The sequence below is a fragment of the Panthera onca genome, chromosome X (genome assembly GCF_046562875.1).
Source record: "Panthera onca isolate mPanOnc1 chromosome X, mPanOnc1 haplotype 2, whole genome shotgun sequence".
In the NCBI taxonomy this organism is placed as follows: domain Eukaryota; kingdom Metazoa; phylum Chordata; class Mammalia; order Carnivora; family Felidae; genus Panthera; species Panthera onca.
Window position 1 is genome coordinate 117,179,686 of NC_138357.1, and position 20,658 is coordinate 117,200,343.

At 47.3% G+C, this 20,658-nt stretch overlaps 2 protein-coding genes across 3 annotated transcripts in view; both read right to left on the reverse strand.

Annotated features, from left to right (window-relative positions):
• Positions 1-1,290: 1,290 nt before the first annotated feature.
• MAGEB17 (MAGE family member B17) lies at positions 1,291-5,158 on the reverse strand. Its single transcript, XM_081793826.1, has 2 exons — positions 4,810-5,158; positions 1,291-2,743 (listed from the first exon to the last, which is right to left on the reverse strand). Exon 2 carries the CDS (start codon positions 2,685-2,687, stop codon positions 1,680-1,682), a length of 1,008 nt encoding a protein of 335 aa, XP_081649952.1. The 5' UTR covers positions 2,688-2,743; positions 4,810-5,158; the 3' UTR covers positions 1,291-1,679.
• A 7,719-nt stretch (positions 5,159-12,877) lies between these two features.
• GRPR (gastrin releasing peptide receptor) overlaps positions 12,878-20,658 on the reverse strand; it is a 37,216-nt gene continuing 29,435 nt past the window's right edge. Inside the window, exons 3-4 of one of the 2 annotated variants that reach the window (XM_081793859.1) lie at positions 20,059-20,438; positions 12,878-17,718 (exon numbers count right to left, since the gene is read on the reverse strand). In XM_081793859.1, the coding sequence (XP_081649985.1) occupies positions 17,715-17,718; positions 20,059-20,438 (384 nt within the window). In that variant the 3' untranslated portion in view covers positions 12,878-17,714. Of the gene's footprint in view, positions 20,439-20,658 lie in introns of both variants that reach the window. The other variant, XM_081793858.1, reaches the window with a different exon arrangement.

A 20,658-nucleotide genomic window follows, 5' to 3' on the forward strand; every position in this document is an offset into this window, starting at 1 on the left:
CCATCTCTATTTTTTTTTATTTAGAGAGACAGAGAGGGAGGGTGAGCAGGGGAGGGACAGAGGGAGAGAAAGAGAATCCTAAGTAGGTGCCACGGAGGGACTCAATCCCACAACCCTGGAATCATGACCTGAGTCGAAATCAAGGTTCGGGCCCTTGAGTGACTGAGCCGCCCAAGTGCCCTGATCCATCTCTGTTTTTACTCATTTCACCACCACCAAAAAATCTAGACCTCATTTGGAATATTCCATATTACACAGAAGAATGCCTAATTTAGGTTTCTTTTTAATGGAGTGATTGACGCCTACCCCCCCACCCACCCCAGCCAGGGCAAAGTGGCTGACAATCACGCTTATTCTTTTTTTTTTTTTTTTTTTTAATTTTTAAGAAATGTTTATTCATTTTTGAGAGAGAGAGCTGGGGAGGGGCAGAGAGAGAGGGAGACACAGAAACTGAAGCAGGCTCCAGGCTCTGAGCCATCAGCACAGATCCCAATGTGGGCCTCGAACCCACGAACTGTGAGATCACGACCTGAGCCGAACTTGGATGCTTAACTGACTGAGCCACCCAGATGCCCCCCACAATCACCCTTATTCTAAGAAACTCTCTGGACACTGAGTGCACAAAACACCTGGTTAGTGCACCTGCTCAGGAACAGCACAGCAGTCCTTCCACCCGTCCCAGGTGGGCGGGCACTTGTCTCTAGTTCCCCACATCCCTCAGGAACTGTTAGGAGCCATTTTCCATGGCCGACCTAGTCTGCCCGCTGAGAGACCCACCATCTGGGGTTCTGGTCCCCGCTCACCATTTCAACAGCTTCAGCTAACCCTCCATGCAGCCAAACTTAACATTCCCTCCCACAAAGGGACCGGCAGCTTCCCAGGCTCCCAACCTGCCTTGGCTCAGGGTATGTATCCCGGACTGCTTCCACGTAGAATCTCCTCCCTTGTTCTCCCTTCTGTTCACTGCCCTTCAGGATTAGGGATGTATCTCACCATGTTCCTTATGTGATAGCTTCTCTTCGACTCTGAAATGTCATTGGCAGGGTTTGGTCCTGGCGTACACATCCTAGAACTCACAGGAAGCCTTCCAAAGAGCAGGTGCTCCATTCATGCTTGGTGAACAAAAGGGATAGTGAGCAAGAATTCTAATTTACGACAGTTTGATTTCTCCCACGTTCTTGAAAAGCTAAGCAAATCCAGGTATATACCTTTTAGTTTTACCAAAAGAGTGAAAGAAATAAGAAAAAACAAGAATTAACCACTTTTTATTTATTTCACTATCTTGTTGCCTCAACTGTTTCACTGTGGGGTTCTCTTCCATTTTACTGAAACTCCCTATTCCAGTGCTATGTGTTTCTTGTACTGGATCAAAATAGAAGATGCAAGGGTTTTCAATTTGTCTTACAAAATACAAAACCGTTACTCTCAAACGTGGTGACCAGCAATACATATGCGAGCCACGTCATTCATAAACATACATTCTGAACTTACATCAACTTTTTAAAAAACAACACACTGGAAAGCTAAGAAACAAAGAGGTAAATCTGTATGCTATTTCTAAACAACAGGAACACAAAGAAGAACTATACTCTGCTGTCTCCAGCTCCACCTGACTCCCCACTGCTTTAAGGTTGACAGCACTTCCCGACTACAAAGTGAAGGCCCTGTCTTGGACTTCACTAGGGCTGAGAAGTGCTGCTGGACGAGGCCCCGGCGGCAGCTGTGGCCGCAGCTCTGGCCTGGGCTCTCTCTTCCTCATCTCGCAGAGCCTCCTCATAATGGGCCTGGAAGGCACTGGGGACAGTATCGCTGGCTTTGGCCAAAAACTCTAGGACCTTCATCTTGCTGGTTTCAGCGTGGGCCCTCGGACCCCACAGGAACTCATAGCGAGGAGGATCACTGTCGGGCACCTGGCGGTACTCTAGGTACTTTTCCTGCACCAGATCTCTGGTGATGAGCTTCCTGGGCTCCCCAAAGAGCGGGTGCCTCCTCCCAGCATAGACCCCCAACACATTCAGGAATTCCCACATCTCCTCCTCGGTGGCACGGTTGTCATTCATGAAGATCACACTCAAGAGGGGCATCAGGAGCCCATTCTTGGGAAAGCCCACGCCATCGCTCAGACGCCCTTCGACGGGAAGATCCCCTTTCCTAACAAAGGCATAAGACTGACCGCTGGGGTCAACCTCCTTCAGGTCAAGGCCAAAGACCAGCTCCATGCGCTCAGTGGTCTTCCGGAGGATCTCGGGGAATTGCTCCTGGTGCTCTTCGCTGATAATCTGCAGCATTTCTGCTTTTGTAATGGGTTCTCTCACTTTATACTTGTGCAGCAGAAATTGCACCAACAGGCCTGCCTCTTTGCTCAGATGATCTCTGAGAGCGCTTTCAGAGGAAGGCGGGGCGTGGGACAAACCTGGGCTTTCCTCCCCTTGGCTCTTGGCACCTTCATCAGAACTGGAGCCCGAAATGGCTGCAGCAGGGCCGCTGGCGGACCGGGCCCTGGGAGACTTCTGGGGAGAACCTGCTGCAGGGGGGCGCAGGGGAGCACCCTCAGAAACAGGCAAGGGGGAGGAGGGAGACTCTACCACTGCTGCAGTGGCCTGAGCTCCCGCGAGACCCTGGCTCTCACTTTGGGCCTTTTGGCGTTTCTCACGGGCACGGAGCTTACTCTTCTGACCTCGAGGCATGACCGTGCCTAGGAATGGCGGGCCGAGTGTCACTGGAAGGCCCGTGCTGTGGGCACCTGGAGGACGAGGATAAAAGGGTGTGAGTCCCTTCAGCAGGGAGATGTCATTGTGGCTTTAAGAATGCCCCCCCCCCCCCCCCCCCCACCATTGGTGTCCTTGACGGCGCTGCTGTAGGACTCCGCAGGGCTTCTGTTCTCTCAATCTGTCCCCTGAGGACCTGCTGGAGGAAGTCAGAACTGCCGTAGGCCACAGCCTGCTAGTCCTGCCTGCATCCAAGACCCTCGCTTCTCTGCTCCTGTCTGATACAGCTCCCTGCCACCTAAGAAATGAGTCATCCCCCCCGACAGCGCTGCACACAGCCGTCCAGGCTGACACCACAGGGAAGACTTCGCGCAGCCTCCTCTGTTCTAAAGTGGTTTTCCCCCAGTGCTCACACGGGATTTTTACCTTCACTCCCTGTAGGGCTTGGGACTCCTCTCTCTGCTGGACTGGGGCAGCCAGTCCTTAAACCAAGGCCCTCATTTACTGAAATCCTGCAAGCTGAAGTGAGGGGCCGTCTGAATCTGTCAGCTCTGCCCTGGGCCTCCTAGGGGTTAGGCTTGGTGCAACCGTCACCACTGGGAGTTAACTGGTCCCCATTTCCTCACTCAGTATCCTCACCTTGCCACCTGACCGGTCCTGGGCCTCCACCTTCAGTGGGCCTGAGTCCACACCTTTTACACCAAGGTCTTTGCTTAAATGGGACCCCAGCGTTAGAAGCCAGGGTGAGCCACATCCTACCGAGGCTGCTGGGGGCCTACAAAGCCTGAGAACAAGGAGGGGACCCTATGGGATCCCACAGTTCTCCACTGGGTCATTAGCTCAGTCCTCACCCAGGGTTCTGATTTTGGCTCAGAGTAGGACTTCTGACTCCTCATTCTAATGAACTGAGTCAACCAGACCCAGATCAAGGTCCTCACTTCTCTTGTAGTAGGGTCCCCTCCCTAAGGAGAGAAAAACAAAACAAAACAAAACAAAACAAAAACCTCAAGGCAACTTGGCTATACGGGTACGTGACAACATCCCTCACGACCTTGTAACATGAGACCACATAATCACTGCATGTTTGTGTGCTCCCACATATGGGAGACAAAGAAGTAGAAAATATATAAAAAAACTATGCCATGTGGCGTTCGGGGCTCATTTCTTTGGGACGAACCCAACTGAGCGGTGCCTGCACGAATAAAGTTGCTTCCTGGAAAGAAAAGCCTCGGTGTCACGACTCTGTGCGAGAATCCTGCTACACTCTGAGTCGCTGGAGGGGAAGCCAGGACAAACCACATGGGGGGCACCTACCTAGAGCCTCCTGGAACCGAGAGCATGGGTAGAGTTTTGGTCTGCCCCCTCTTTTGGGCTGAAGTCGTCTCCTTAGCACTCAGGGTTCTCACTCTGGACTCCCGTTAGGGCTTTGGTCTCCTCTTGCTGCAGAATTGGGGCCACTCCCCTAGACAACACCCTCCTCTCCCTGGAACAATTCAAGCAGGTCTGCTGGAACCTCCCAGAACTGATAGTTGTGTCAGTCCATATTCAGGATCTCCATCCTCCACTTAAATTCACACCCTTTGGGCCAAGGTCCTCACTTTCCAAGTTCCACAAGGCTGAAGTCAAGGGACCCTCGGTACGTCTGAGGCTGTATGGGGCCTTCGGGAGCTAAGAGTGGGGGAAGGGCTGTTTGGGACCCCACTGACATGCAACAAAACCTGGGACTCCTCCCTCTACTGATCGGGGTCCATCAGCCTCACGGCCAAGTCCTCACCTCCTTCGGTCGCTAGACAGGAAACTCAGGCCCACGGCATTTGGCCATCCCTGCCTGCTTCTCCTAGATCCGGTCGGACCCTCACCCCCTTTCAGGGGAAGGTCCCCTCATAAGCACTCAAGGTCTCACCGGGACTCCAGTTAGGGCCCAGGCTTCTTCCTGTGGCAAAACCGTGGCTTCCCCACTTAGGCCTAGGCCCTCCGCTCCATGGTGCCGACCACACCCAAGTGTGCCGGGGCTCCCGGTGCCGACGCTAGGGCAGCACTCTGTGGGGCTTCCTTGGTGCTGGGTGTGGTGGTGGCCTCAGTCCACATTCAGAGTCCTTACCTTGAAACCTGAGCAGGCCTGGAATTTCGCCCTCCACTAATCCGAGGCCCTGTCCCTCCGACGAACTCCCTCGCTTCCCAAACTTCCAAGGCGGAAGTCAGAGTGAGCCACAAACGGCCAACGCTGTTAGGGGGTTCTGAGGGCTGTCAGCAGGGGAGGATCTACGGCAACCCAAAGATCTCAATCCGAGCCGGTGACTCCTCCCTCTATCCACTCGAGTCCGCCAATCTCGGATGCTCCCTGAGTCCCTAGGAGGGGGGAGTCGGAGTGCTCCACGTCGAACTACCCCTGCCACGGGCTGCCAGGCCGGGCAGCAGGGGCGGGGCCTCTGGGCACCTCCTCTTTTGGGGAGGGGTCCTCGCTAGGATTCCGGGTCCTCACCTGAGCTCCAGTTAGGACCCGAACCCCTTCCTCTGTAATTGGCACTGCTCCCTTTCTCCCAGGGCCTCCCGAAAGAGAGACCCGGACAGAAGTGAGGAGCTCCTGAGCTGAGCGGTTGGCTTCCCACGATTAAGAACAGGGCGCTGGGAATGTGTGACCCTCTCTGCTGGCCGGGATTCTCTCTTATCCTAGGTCCTCACCTTGGCTCCTGCTAGTTCCCGGGTCTCCTCGCTCTGTAGGATTGGGACCCAATCCCGCTAGATCAAGGTCTTCCTCTTTCCAGGACCCTGCAGGCAGGAATGAGGGGGCTCCTCAGCCTGACAACTCTGCCTCAGTCTGGGCCTCCCAGGTTGCGGGAGTCGGGGGGTGGGGTGGGGTGGGGAAGGGGGGTCTGTGGTGTCTCCTCCGTTAGAGTGTGGGTAATTCCCTGATTCCTCCCTAAATGTCATCACTTTGACCCCTGGCTAATCCTGGGACTGCCCCCCTCAGATCGAGGCCCTTTTCTCCTGGGACTACAGAATTAGAAGTCAAGGGGAGCCAGCTCCCCACCTCCAACGACTGACAGGTCAGGACTCGACGGGACCCCACTGTTCTGGCTGGGTCCTCCCCTTGAAGCCTGTTAGAGGCTCACATTCCTCCCTCTACTACCTGAGGTCGCCCTTCTTAGACCAAGGCTCTCATGTTCCTGACAGCCCTGAAGGGTAACTGGGATACTTCACCTCACAGGCCTGCCTCCAACCCTATAGGTCTTTGAGCAGCCATAAGTCAATCTGTCTATATTCTGGAATGTTGATCTCCCCAGTCCTCCTACATAGGGATCCTCGTTTCAGCTCCTGTCTCCTTGATTACAGGCTTCCTGGGAAATGCCACATCCCTTCAAACTCTCGAGCAGTTTCCCGACTATAAGTTTTACAGAAAACGGTTCTTTGCCCCATAGTTATGGACACAAGGAAGCTGTAACTCGAGATGAGAGGCGTAGGACAGGTGGTGTGCAGTCACCAGACTTAGTCTCTTAGGTGACTTCAGTTCTGTTAACTTTCTACAGGGAAGGGGCAGAGCCTCAGGATTTTGAGCCCCTGTTCTTCGGAGGTGATGTGACACTGCATTTGTAAATGAGCATGGGATTGCCAAATATTATCTCTTTGCTTTCTTTATTCATACTCTTCATTTATTTTATTATTCTTATTGCTCTGGCAGTGTATTCCAATCCGGGAGTTTGTACACAGCCTTTCTTCTTACTGCCGGAGATACAGTTTGGAGTAGGGAGAAGACCGTGAATTAGGAGATAACAGGCTGGGATGAGTGGGAGACCGTGGGGATGGTTTTCTTTTTAACGAGCCAGACTTGGGGACTGTGCATGAGAAAGTTGTTTTGTCTCTATGTGCCTTTAACCCACATATTTCGTAATGAAAATGAGCCCCTATGCCGTGGACTGAATGTTTGCGTCTCGCCCGCCCCCAATTCATATGCTGTAATCTTAGCCCTCCAGGGTGATGGTATTAAGGAGGAGGGGCCTTGGGGAGGTGATTAGGTCATGAGGGTGGAGTCCTCCCGAGTAGGATTAGTCCTCTCGGAAAAGCACCCCAGGAAAGCTCTCTTGCCTATTCCACCGTGTGAGACACAGCAAGAAGGCACCATCTCTGAAGCAGGAAGTGCGCTCTCAACAAACACCGAATCTGCTGGCACCTGGATCTTGGACTTCTGAGCTTTTAGAACTGGGAGGAATAGATTTTTTTTTTTTTTAACATTTATATTTATTTATTTATTTATTTGCTTGCTTATTTATTTATTTATTTGTTGGAGGAATAGATTTTTGTTGTTTGTAAGCTACCCAGTCAACAGTATTTTTGTTACAGTAGCCCGAATGGACTAAGACACCTTGAAACAAATTTGACCGCCCACCGTGACGTACATGAAGGGCCACTTGAAGGCTCACCTTTCTGTGGTTACAGGCCAAGGAGCCCTGGTACCTTTCACTAATGTCTGGAGCGGGCATAATTTTGCAGTAATGGTGAATTATGTCAACATTGGTTGGTGATGCTAATCAGCGTCGTACAGCGTGGGTTTGCAAATTTAGAGAGCTGCCTCTTACAGACACTGGCCTCTGCTCCGATGCTTGCACCTCATTCACCTTCTCAAGGTGCTCCCCAGCCTACGGCAGGGTAGAAGGGGATCTGTGCAGCTGGAGAGTTAGTCCCTGCATAGGAATGCGTGGTCACCGTTCATGAGTGACTCTGTGCCGCAAATGGAGACTGTTCGACAGTTCTGCTGGGAATGATAAGTAAGGTAAAATGTTCATGTCTTTGCCTAAAAGTTAGGATTGACAAATTCTGACTCTTCCCGCTTCACTTTGCTTTACCCATGCCCTATGCTTGGTTGTGAGAGTCTGACTGCATTGACCCTCACGAAGGGAGTTTTGTGGGTTTCTGTCACTGATTCAAGCACTGGGATAGACACTAGGGCTGGAGAGAGAGGGGGACAGAGAGAGGGAAAGAAATAGAGAAAGAGAGAGAGAGAGAGACTGAAAGATCCTTGCCCCTGGGGCACCTGGTGGCTCAGTCGGTTGAGTGTCCAACCTTTGATTTTAGCTCAGATCATGATCCCGGGGTCGTGGGATGGAGCCCTGTGCTGGGCTCTGCACTGAGTGTGGAGCCTGCTTAAGATTCTCTCTCTCTCTCTCTCTCTCTCTCTCTCTCTCTTAAAAAAAAAAAAAAATCTTTGCCCCTAAAGTGCTCTATTAGTCTCATGCTGGGACATCAGCAACTCCAGCTCTCAGGCCAAATCTAGCCCACCGTCAGGTTCTGCAAATGCAGATTTGTTAAAACACAGCCACGTTTATTCACTTACGTGTTATCTGTGGCTGCTTTTATGCTACAACAACAGTTGGGTAGTCTTGACACAGACTGTCTGTCCCACAATGCCTAAAATACTTACTACCTGGCCCTTTACAGAAAGTGTTTGTCAATCCCTGATCTAGTGGGAGAGTCTAGTACTCACACAATTAATATATTTCAAGGCAGTTTATGAGAAAAGCTAGGACCCGTGCAGAAAGTGCTGCTTGAGCACAGGAGAGCAGGACGGCTTCATGGAGAGAGGACACTGGAGCTGAACTGTGAGGGTTGGGTAGGGTTCAGGCCAGCCGACGTACAAGAGGACATTTCAGGTGAGGTGGCCTTCAACCTCGTCAGCTCATTGCAGTCACTTGGAGAGCTTCGGATAGGGATGCCCGGTTCTCCCCTCTCAGAGATTCTGACTCGGTTGTTCTGTGGCCGGGCCTGGCCATCAGGAGATTTTAAAGCTCCCCAGGTGTTTCTAAGGACAGCTCAGGGTAAGAAGCACTGAGCCCAAAAGGTGTCGGGGAAACTTAGGAGCAAGGTGTGAATGGACAATCTGTCTAGGTGCAGGGGGAAGGGGCAGTCAGTGGGACATAAGCTTAGGAAGTAGGGAGTTGACATCCAGGCTGGGAAAATTGGGTTTTGTCATAGGAAAAAAAAACCAGTAAGAGAATGTGGGCATGAGAGCAACACGCTCAGACGGGTACACAGGGAAGCATAATCTAAAGGAAATGTGAGGAATAACTAAAAATAAGAGCCTGTTAGGGACTATTTGTAGGAGTTTAGCGACACAAGGAGCATGTCTCATCTAGGGCAGTGACGCGTGGCTCGGCAGATGCAGCGGTGACGACGGAAATGGTAACAACTTGGGCCCGACGTGGGCGGCAACCGTCAGAATGGGGTCCGCTATCTGGCCCAGGAGGCCTCTGCTCTGGAGGCTTAACGCTTTAGTTTCTGGATCATGGAGAATTACGGGGCCCTGGAGGAGAAGCTGAGGCTGCAGGGCGACACTTGGGTCCTCAGGCCCGCCGCTGATTTCCTGTGGGGGAGAAAGTCGTGTTTCACTGGGCAAACATTGCCTTTGGGAGATGGATTCTCATACCTGAAACATTTTACTTTATTTTAAAGTTTATTTATTTATTTATTTCGAGAGAGAGAATCTCAAGAAGGCTCTGAGGTCATGACCTGAGCCTGACTTCACCACGACCCGTGAGATCATGACCCGCGCAGAAATCAAGAATCGGATGCTTAACCGACTGAGCCCAGCAGGGCGCCCGTACCTGAAACATTTTCGAGGGACACTTGCAGACGCTGAGGTCCAGCTGGATGTGGGTGATGCTGAAAGGATGGAGCCAGAGGTGACGGTAAGGTTTTGAGTTTAGACAAATGGGAGAATTTTGACCACCCTTCGAAGGCAAAGGGGACACACAAAGAGGTGAAGCATATTGGGAGATAGCAATTTTGGTTTTGAAGATAAAGAACCAGTTAGCATCTAAGTGGGTCTGGCTTTTATTATTAGGCACCTGCACAATTTGGAATGACCTCTTTTCTGTGTTCTCTTAAAATGCGCAACAAAGCAGAAATTTCAAGACCCCATGGGAGCTAGAGACCGGGGGGGGAGTTGATGCCCCTTTGCTCTCTTCACAGAATTCAGGTAGGACCTAAGAGGTTTTCACCCTTGGCTTGTGAGATGTTTTCCTTTGTTTGTTTGTTTGTTTTAAGTTTACTTATTTATTTTGAGAAAGAGAGAGAGAGAAAGGAAGAGAGAGAGAATCCCAAGCAGGTTCCCCACTGTCAGCACAGAGCCCAGTGCAGGGCTTGAACCCACAAACCGTGAGATCATGACCTGAGCCAAAGTCGGACGCTTAACCGACTGAGCCTCCCGGGCGCCCCAGCCTTTTTCATTAATCTAAGCAAAGCACACCTTCCGGCTTTAAATCGAGCAAAGAAGTTTTTGCCTGAAGTCTGGATTCTGCTTCTGAGAGGGTAGGTACACTCTTCTGACTTACAAAAAATTAGAACATCTAATCAGAAACCCAGTACCTTCTTTGAGGTGGGTTAATGGGCATATAGTTTTCGGGTTTTTTTAAAAAAAATCACTAAGTGACAAGCAGACAGCATTTTTTTTTTTTTTTTTGGCAGAAGTTTAAGAAAGTTTTGTCCAACAGTTTGGACAAAAAAAAACAAAAGGTTTTTTTGGACAAATTCATAGGAATTTGGGGAGCATGGTGTGTCCCATTAATTACTGTCAGGTAAAATTAGTCTTTCTGGGCAAGGCATAATGTAAGTACAACAGATAACAGCCACTGTTGGTTGAGCTCACGAGTGTGCCACAAGAAAGGAAAAATAATCAACTGTGTGGTGAGTTCTACGATGATTCTAGGCCCGCAAGACTGATGTCATGAACTCATCTACTCCCAGTCCCTGGAGAGCAGAGACGGGACACTGGGGTATCTGGCCACTCTGTATAGACAGAATTTAGGTCCCAGTGACCAAGGTGGTAAACATAGGCCACATGAGAAAAGAGATTCCAAGACTCTCAAGCAAGAAGGTCGGGGGAAATGTGTATCAGGCCCACTATGGATTTCTTCACAGTAAATGGCGTCCTCTGTCAGTGGTCACAAATTTAGTATCATAGGATTCCCTTGGGGATCTGTTAAGATTCTAATGCAGAAGGTCTAAGGCAGGGCCCAAGACCCTGCACTTTTGACCAGGTGATGTCAACATTGCTGGTCCACAGACCATACTTTAAGTAGTAATATCCTGGAAAGCTCCCCAAGAGTGAACCCACGAACATAGGCTGTTCTAGCAAATAGCACTTTGGTGAGTCAGAGCTAGTCCGGTCCCTCTGAGAGGCATTGAGGAGCTGGGCTCCTTGTAGGAGGTGGGAAGGGACCCTGAGAAACACACTGAGTATGCGTCAAAGTTGACAGGTGACCTGGAGCAAAATGCTTGACTTCACTGATCTCAGTTCTGGGAAGTAGGGGGAGGTGTGCCTTTAAAATTCACTTTTATAATATTGAACACAGTCCAGTCCATATTCAAGAGATGCCTGCTTTTGTGTCATCTTCTTGGTAAGATGTTACCCATTGTCTCTTGTATCAGAAGCCAATGTTTATCAGTGTTGCACCCGGTGAACAGGAAGGTTCTCTGCCTGATGTGTTACAAGATGTCCCTGCACAGATTTACCTGCCCTCTAGCAAAAGGCTCTGCTGAACCTCTCCTCATCCACATCATCTCCAAGCCAATTGTTTTCATTTTCTAATGTCTCACGACCATGTGGAAACCCAAATCACAACACTTTCCTTTAACTTCCTCATTTGTGAGATGTGGGGTTGTGTCTGGGCATTCTCTGGGGTATCTTTCAACTTCAATAATCCAAGACTCAAAGGAGATTATTAAATTCTCAATATTACAATCTACGTATCAATGAAACTTCTTTTTCTGATGTGGTAGGCAGCATGCTTGCAAAGAGTTTAGAGTTTGTTTTTTTTTACATTTTTTTTTTTTTACATTTTATTTATTTTTGAGAAACAGAGTGAGACAAAGTGTGAGTGGGGGAGGGGTAGAGAGAGAAGGAGACAGAATCTGAAGCAGGCTCCAGGCTCTGAGCAAGCAGTCAGCATAGAGCCTGATGCGGGCTTGAACCCACAAACTGTGAGATCATGACCTGAGCCAAAGTCAGACGATCAACTGACTGAGCCACCCAGGCACCCCAAGGTTTAGAGTTTCTGATAGGTAAATTCACCCGGGCTTTGGGTAGAGCTCTCAGCAATTAACACAGACCAACCTTCCATGTCAATTGGATTTTTATACCCTGGGTGTCTCAGAGATTTTAGTCTGCTCATCTTCCCATCTAATCCAGGAGAACTAGAGATGCACAATTAGGAATCACCACTTTTAGCTATTTAAAGCATTGACACTTTGAGAGAGCATTTGCAGTCTAATGGTGGGCTCTACATGCCATACATCACAGGGCTGGGGTGCATGGCAGGGGACGTGGTGAGATATACTGAGACCAGAGAACCTTCTCCCAAGGTAACCCCATGGTAGTGCTCATATACAACTCCACACTCTGGGGCCTCCTTGGCATGGCTGTCTGTGTGCCTCTCAAAGAATTTGTTCACTGTATCTGAAAGGCATGCTTGGTTGCCTCTTCTCACCTGGAGTGCAGGGAGCTTAGACGGCTCCTGTTTGTGACCAAATGTGTTATTTCTTCGGTGCTTTCCTGGTCTCTGATGGCTAGGGTTACCCCAGAAAGCAGAAACTCTCAAACTTTGGTATTTAAGCCCTAAAGAGAACAACTGGCAATAGCTGTCAAATTATAAAAGTATATGGTCTGCAATTCCACATTTAAGATGTTTTCCAACAGCAACACTTGCTCATGTATGAGATTATATATGTTATTCATTGCAACATGATTCATAATAGCAAAACACTGGAAACCACCTAAATGTTCATCAGTGGGGGACTGAATAAACAAAGTACTATGCAGGTATAAGAAAGAGTGAAGAAGAATTTTTTATAATGATATGGACAGATCTTCCAAGATATAGCGTATAGTGAAGCAAGCAAGGGGCAAAACAATGCATATAATATGCTACCATGTCTCTAAAATGCTGGTGGACTGCAGGAAAACACACATTCGTATTTATTTGCCAGCGCATAAGAAATGTCCAGAAGCATGTACATGTAAGAATCTAACAGTGATGGTCACTCACTGGAGGGAGTGGTGATGGATGCTGAGAACTCTGAGGTAGTATAGTGACTTTTCTCTGAATGCCTTTTTTTTTTTTTTTAAGTTTATTTATTTTAAGAGAGAGAGCGAGAGCGAGCACATGCACATGATCAGGGCCGGTCCAGAGAGAGAGGGAGAGAATCCTAAGCAGGCTCCACGCTGTCAGCACAGAGATGGACGCCGGGCTTGATCCCACGAACCGTGGGATCATGACTTGAGCCGAAATCAAGAATCAAGAATGGGTAGCTTAACCGACTGAGCCACCCAGGCGCCCCTGAATGCCTTTCTTATGCTTTCGATTTTGACTCATGGGAAAAGCTTCCTTATTCAAAAGTTAAATACATCTTTTAAAAGTTTAATGAAACGAAACCCCTGTGTTCTGAGGAATCACGTGGGGAGCTTGTTTTAAAATGCAGATTTTTAGGCCAAATCCCCAGATGTTCTGAGTCAATTGGAAATTGGAGAACCTGCATTTTGCAACAAGCAGCCTGGGTGATTCTGACACAGACGGTTCCAGAATCGAAGAACTGTGGGGCATATGGCCATAGACTACATCCATGCAACAGCTTTCTTTTTACTGAACGGTGACTACATGCATGTGTCCATTTCATAAATTATGCTTTATTGTATTAAGAAATAAAACACATTTCTTACATTCTATGACTTAAATATTCAGCTTACTATACTGGCTTTGAGTTAATGTCACGCAGACCATGTACAATGTAATAGAAGCATTGGAAACATTTCTTGAAAAATAAGAATACAATCAATGAGCACACTTCACAGAATTTTACATGGTCACACAGTTTGCACATTTAAAAGGACCTGAATCATTCATATTAATATTGTGAATTTCTTATAAATAATTCATTAGTCTAAGGAGTCTAGGCAAAGCCAAGCCATGACATTATTTATACTAAGTATCACACCTGGAATTTGTTCTCACTTCTTTAACACAGAGCACATTTTTGATGCAATAAATATTTACAGTTAATAGTAACAAGTACAATTATAATTTACAAAATATAAGTCTAATATTTAAAACAAAACAGAAAATGACATAAAGAAGTTTGTGCCATGTATTTTTACAACTCACCGAATCAACCCTTTCAACAAATTTTATTACCCCAAACTCTGCCAACTTGGATGCAAGAAAGGTTATGTTTGGATCAGTCAAGGCCAGATTACAGAGGGGAAAAAATTGTTTTTAAATCAATTTTACTTTCCTAATGTTATTCATTATCAATATCAATATGTCAATAGCACTAGCTAAAACTGAAGCAAATTGATGAAAAATTTGGATTCAAAACAGTCCCAAATTATATGTGTACCTTGCACACTGAAATCTCGAGTTATACCAAAATTTTCAAACTCGTCTGGGAATTAATGAGGTGTTGAATGTGTGAAGTTTTACTGTCCCATTAAAATGATCCTTTTGAAAGACCATAAAATTATGTGAGTCCTTCCATGTCATTCTATGGCTCTGGGAATGAATTTTAAATTTAGGGAACAAAAGAGAAATAATCTTATCTTCCAGAATGTGAGCTCTGAATGGGCAGACAGTGGTTTCTGGGTTTGTAACAGGGCACTAAGTCCATACCTGAACTCGGATTTTAGTCCAGGAGACATTCTTCTGTTAAAGGCTAGTCACGTAGCCTGGGTCTCCAGGCTCAGGGAAACCATCTGCTATCATGTCTTACTGGTTTTTTGGGGGGAGGGGGGAAGACGGGGTGATGGGGGAGGGGTTCCACCCCTTCCTGATACCTGTTCTCCAACTAATCCCACTTCAAAGAAAGGTGCCTGGATTGACTGTTCTCACTTGGATCCTCTGTATATGGCCCTTCGCCAAGGGTTGTCTCTACTCGGTCACAGAACTAGGTGGGAAATTCTTCCCGGGGCTTCCATTTGCCACCGAATTTTGTCTCTGGGGGCAAGTGAACTAAGGGACTTCCTTGTCCACCTACTCTGTGCTACATTTCAGCCTCTGCCTGCAGTGAGTCCTTAACTTAGGTGCTTAGAAACATCTTCCATGCCCTTGGTGTACAGTCCTCGACTTCATCAGTGGTTCAGGCCTTTGGACAAAAGCTAGAGTAGGGAATGGGATTATCTATCAGTCACTGTGAACTTAATTTCTCACATGGGGCTGGATTTGGGAAGCAATGCTGAGCAGTGGAATGGGATACATCGAGCTGGAATTCATGCTTGGCCCCTACCTAAAGAAAGGGTGTCTTCGAAGGCCAAAGTTATGGTAAGAGATTGCTGGGTATTAAAGTTGTTGTGTTTGTGTTGGGGGTGGAGGGCTGCCGGAGGATTGTCTTAAGAGGGATCCAGGTCCACATTAATACTCTGCCATTCAACTGCGGCGTGTGACCTTGGGATGGTGAAGTGATCTCCCTGAGCTTCAGCTTCATCATCCGAACACTCTTCAAGGTGCTTGTGAGGAAGAATAGAAATGTGCGCAGCACTGAATTTGGCACACCATTGCTGCTTGGTGAAATCGAGCACCTTCCTTTCCAGCACTTCTAATAACATTTTTTAAAGTTTATTTTGAGGGGGAAGGGCAGAGAGATTGGGAGAGACAGAACCCCAAGTAGGTGCCACACCGTCAGCGCGGGGCCCGACACGGGGTTCAAACTCCCAAACCATGAGATCATGACCTGAGCTGAAATCAAAAGTCGGACGCTTAACTGACTGAGCGACCCAGGTGCCCCCTTCCAGCACTTCTAGAGTCATAGAACTCCACTAAGGTTTCACACAAATGTGTGATCTATGACTTGTGGTTTTGCTCCCCATGATCCCGTCCCTTCTTAGGCTTCCACTTCCGTGTGACATGGAATGCTGTTCTGGCTAATATGCCTCCCTGGTGCAACCAACAATGGCATCATCCCCTGCCTTGGGCCAAGTTAAACAGACTCACTTTGCAGGCACAGACTATCCCGTAAACTGGGAACGTCCAGGAGTATAAATGAAATCAGAGTTCACTGAACCATATGAAATCACCTTTTTGTAGGTCAAGTATGGTCCAATAGCTGTAGTTTCATGCTTCAGCTTCATAGTTCCATGGGTCTTTTAATTTAATCGCACATGGTCACCAATAAATGTCATTTACTAATTTCCATAGTAAAGGAGGCTAAGCAGCTCTTTGGCCAGCAGGGGCGGCTCAGATTAGACGAGGCAGTGAGTATAAAAATGCTTTATAGACCACGAACACTAGGTAAATGCAAATTATTTTTTTAAATTAATCGTGGACACATAATATTTGAACCCAGGGGCTGTTAAACTTTTTAAAAAGTTAGATAAATTCCACTGAGTGCATTTCTAACGTCTCACAAAAGAAAAGTCTGTTCTCAGTCTGTGATTTGTTGATTGCTCTGGATATATTGAGCTGGAGTTCACGCTTGGCCCCTACCTAAAGGAAGGGTGTCTTTGAAGGCCAAAATTATGGTAAGAGGTTGCTGGATATTAAAGTTGTTGTGTTTGTGTTGGGGGTGGAGGGCTGCCGGAGGTTTGTCAAGGTGGGTGCTGAGAGGAATGACCATCACATACAGGATAAACTAGGGCTTGGTTTCTTTGAATAGCTCACACAAAGCCTGGACCCAGGAGAGTGAATAGAATAATGTCTTGTTTTCAGCTGTTCATCTATTTTATGAAAACACAGCCAAACATTAGACAAATGTGCAAAATGTGCCCCATTCCTCCCAGCAAGCCAGGGTTAGCAATTGCACTCTCTAACAACAGCTGCTTCGGGGCCTGGATGTGAAGGGCGGAAACGTCCAGAAAGTCGGCCTCTCTCGCATCTCACCTCCACAGAAGTGTGTACTATTCACTCACTTCTCACGTGGTCAGGTTTCCAGGGCGATCATTCCTATCTAGCTTTCAGGAAAGTGACTTAGCCACCTTTCAGTCCACAGGTTGAGGATGTCATTCAACTCATAGTTCCCAAGCAAAGCTCATCTCTCTTACCAGAAGACATTTGGTACATGCATTGACTCTGAAACCAACAACCAACTGCTACTTTTGGCATAAACAAAGACTTTACAACTTCAATGTGCACGTGTCCTTTGGACAAGTTCATTTATTTCTGTTCAGTGAGGCTTTTCATAACAAGCTGAGCTCGGGTTCATCTGAAGCAGCCTCTAAACTGTGTATTTACCATCCTTCCCCACTTCTCCATTCTTCAAGATGAAACCAAATTGTTTGTGTGGCAAAGAGGGAAACAAGAGGGCTTGTTAATGAGGCAGAAGGCCAGGGTCAGTGGAGGGGGGGGTGGTGAGGGCAGCCAGAAGAAGGGGTTTAGCCATCCACATTTATGGGGAATCATCACCGACAGGGAGGGGCCTCGCCTGCGCCAAGCAGGGAGGATCATCTTGCTGTGGAATATCGCTCCTAACAGCAGCTGCGCCCTCCCTGCCAGCGGCGGCCGATGGTGGGCAGGCTGCCTTGTTTATTGCTTAATCTATCACTGTTGAGCTGCCTGCCTCAGGGAGGCTCAATTTAAGATAGATTGAAAGGTAGTGTCTGTCAATTGAATAAACACAGATGGTTTTCCACAGAAAAAATTGATTTTTTCCCCCCTCACCAAAGACATAAGCGCTAAACGTGATTATCTTTGGAAGCCAGGCGTGAAATGTCTTAGCTCCAGCCCCTGCCACACTCTGCCCTAGCAGAGAGGTGATACCACATGGGGGCTTGGGTCTCTCTCACCGGAATTTTAGGGTCTTGAGGTGGAAGAAGAAGTTGGCTTCCCTGGAGAAGGGCCCGGGTAAGTCCGTCCCAATAAGCAGGTTTGCGTCCGTCCATCCGTTGATTCCCAGTTTTACCAGTCCTGGGCCGTTGGCTGGCACACGCCTTCCACAGCCCTTCTGTTTAGAAGTCTCAAAGAGGTGACAAGATTTGCCTCAGGACACACAGCTGGACCTAGATTTCAGTCTCCTGAAATCCATGCCATAATGTTACCTGAAGGAGACATTAAGATGAGTCCTACTCCCAAAATGTCTTTGAAGGCAGGTAGTTCAGAGATGCTTGAACAGGTCACACCCAGAATGCTACACAATGTAGCCCCTAACGAGGTATGAAGTCACTTACACTCAAGAGTTTTGAAGAAACCCAAGGGTAAAGTTGTGGAGCAGTAGTTGGAGATAACAGGTGCATGGAGGTCAGAGGTGAGTAGGGAAAGTACCCTTCGTATAATGAGGAGATTGAGCAATATGTTTTCTTATGTGTTTTTCAGCTTTAATCCCACAGCATAACAAGCTAATGGGACACCATTCATACGAATTATTCCGGGGAGCCCCTGAAAGCAATAGACTAGTCTGTCTCCTTCCATTCCACTAACATGAACATGAGTGTAGGATGTTGGTTGAAGGACTTCCCCAGACGAGTTGTTACAAAGGTAACAGAAGTGGGGCACCTGTGAGCAGGCTGGCTGTACAAATGCTTTAGAAACCAAACTGGAAGCAATGACAGGACTCAGAGGATTTCAGCAAGAGAGGGATCTTAGCACTGTCCTCTCATTCTAGAGATGAGAAAATGAGTCTAGAGAAGGGTTGATAGCCAAGCTTACATAGCTAGAGACTAAGCTGGGATGACCGGCTAAAAATCTTCGTTCTTTCTGCTACACTTGCTCTTCAAACTGTCCAGTGTCATTATGGGCTCCCAGGAGAGCAGGTGGGAACAGTACAGAAGGGCATGCGGCTCACGGAAGGAAGTGAAGAGGTCTCACTCCAGCTAATACAACTGTAAACACAGATGTTCACAACTGTCTGGGTCCTAACTTCTCAAGCTCTGCAGACGGTGAGCACTTCCTTGTAACAAGAGATGAAAATCTTTCAGTACATGCCGTGTGGGAAAGAGAGCCAACGGTTCTTTCTCGCTTGGACAGAGAAAACCGGAATGAAGATCGTCTTCAGATGTAAGGGATACATATTACGGCACATTTGCGGAATTTGGATTTATCTGAAAGTGAGTTAACATGTTTGCAGTCCAGCAGAATTGGCCTATCATAGAGTCAAGAAAAACTTGATTCAGGGCTTCTAAAGTAGGATAGTCAAGTCTCTTTACTCAGGAAAATAAAAATATTTCAGTCCAGTTCTTTTCTGCACGTGGGCTGTTTCATAAATACTCCTCTTACATAGAAAGTTAATGAACCTGGGGCTGTTTTATAATCCATTCTTAACGCTAAGCCCCCTGCAAATTATTTATGCATATTCAAACAAATATATATTACTGAAATTTTATTCATCTCCTCTCACAGACTTTAGGTAAGCATATGTTAAATGTAAACATGTTTCTCTTTCCACTCAGGTGTGATCTTTTTTTTTTTTTTTTCTTTCATATGAACTAACTGCTTCACTGGAGCAAAGAGCCAAATCTAAGTAAATATGTTTGGTTGAAAACCTGTATACCAAAAATAAATACTATACGTTATGCACTTATAAATGATGAATTGCGAGCAAGATCAGTTTTCCCCCAAAAGGATTTCTCTTCTATGGTAGGAGTGTACCATGGATGATTGAAATGGGGTAACAGCAAAAAGAATCTCCATTGAGTTAGAATTCAGAGCACGAGATACCAATTCACAGCCTCACGTGGATCTTTGTATACGTGTCTATGTGTCTGGCTGTGTTTTTGCCTTAAAATGATGTGTCGAGTGTTTCTCCTGTGTCCCCAGTAACATCTTTTAAAAATAATCAACACTCAGGGATTCGTCCTAAACTGGCTTCCAGTGTTATCAATTTGGGGATGGTCCATCATACATGGGAATTTTTCATAGGGTTGACTTTCAGGTTACAAGTGTAAAAAAACAGTTCCTTGGTTTGTGATCATAAACGTTCCTGAAAAATCACTCAAATTATATTTTTAAAGCACTAGTTTCTGCTTAAAGAAATGACAAGGTGAAGTCTTTCACAAAGTGGACATTTAACGTGTAATTTTTCTGCTGTATAAATCTATTTGTTCATGTAGTTTCTGTGACTTAATTGGCCATAACTGTATATCAGGGCTTGATGCTTAAAATAATACTTTCTTATTTGTTCCCTTTTCTAAAATACGGAAAGTTTGCTCTACATCAGAAGAAGCATTCACAAGTTGAAATGGAAAATACAAATCTTGACGGGCCTTTCAAACGTAAAAGCAATCCATTTGGGCCTCTCTGCAACCTGCCTCTACCAGTCATGAGCCTTCCAAAGGGTCTTTGGAGGGTACAGAGACAACAACAGGTGTGAGGGTTCTTTCCTAGCCATAAAGCACAACTAGGGGCCCCTAGGAGGACAGGGTCAAGGATCAGCCTAAACATACCCTTCATGACAGATGTTTCCGTTGATGAGGCTAAAGGTGGCCACAGAGGGGTTGGTACTCTTGAAGGAGGTCATGCAGGTGGTACTTCTGCCGGTGCTGTGAGAGCGGGTCAACAGGCCAGGGCGGCAACAGAGGAGCTGGGTGTTGAATTGTTTCCTGAAACTCTTGCTCAGCAGGTAGAGGGCAAAAGGGTTCACACAGGAGTTGGTGAAGGCCAGGAGGCGGGCACAGATGCTTGTGATGAAGTGGAGCATGGAGGTGTCCACCTCTGAGTAGTGGTAGGAGCGGTACAGGTAGATGATGTGGTTGGGGAGCCAGCAGAAGGCAAAGAGGCCCACAAACACCAGCACTGTCTTGGCGAGGCGCTTCCGGGATTCGATCTAAGGAGAGAGTCACGCACAGAGCCAGAGGGACCAAGGGACAGTGTTGGATGGATGCAGAGCGACAAAGATTCAGACAGAGAAAAGAAAAAAACAGGGAAAAAGAATTGTGGGAGTAGTTGAGCTCACAAAGCCACAGAAAAAGGGTTCAGTGGGAGAAAGGGGACAAGAGAGAATCCAATAAAATGGGAGAGAAGCAACAGAAACAGATGGAAAAAGG

What these genes read in the sequence shown, in the direction of transcription:
- MAGEB17 (XM_081793826.1), bottom strand. Translation starts at nt 2,687, where the DNA reads ATGCCTCGAGGTCAGAAGAGTAAGCTCCGTGCCCGTGAGAAACGCCAA.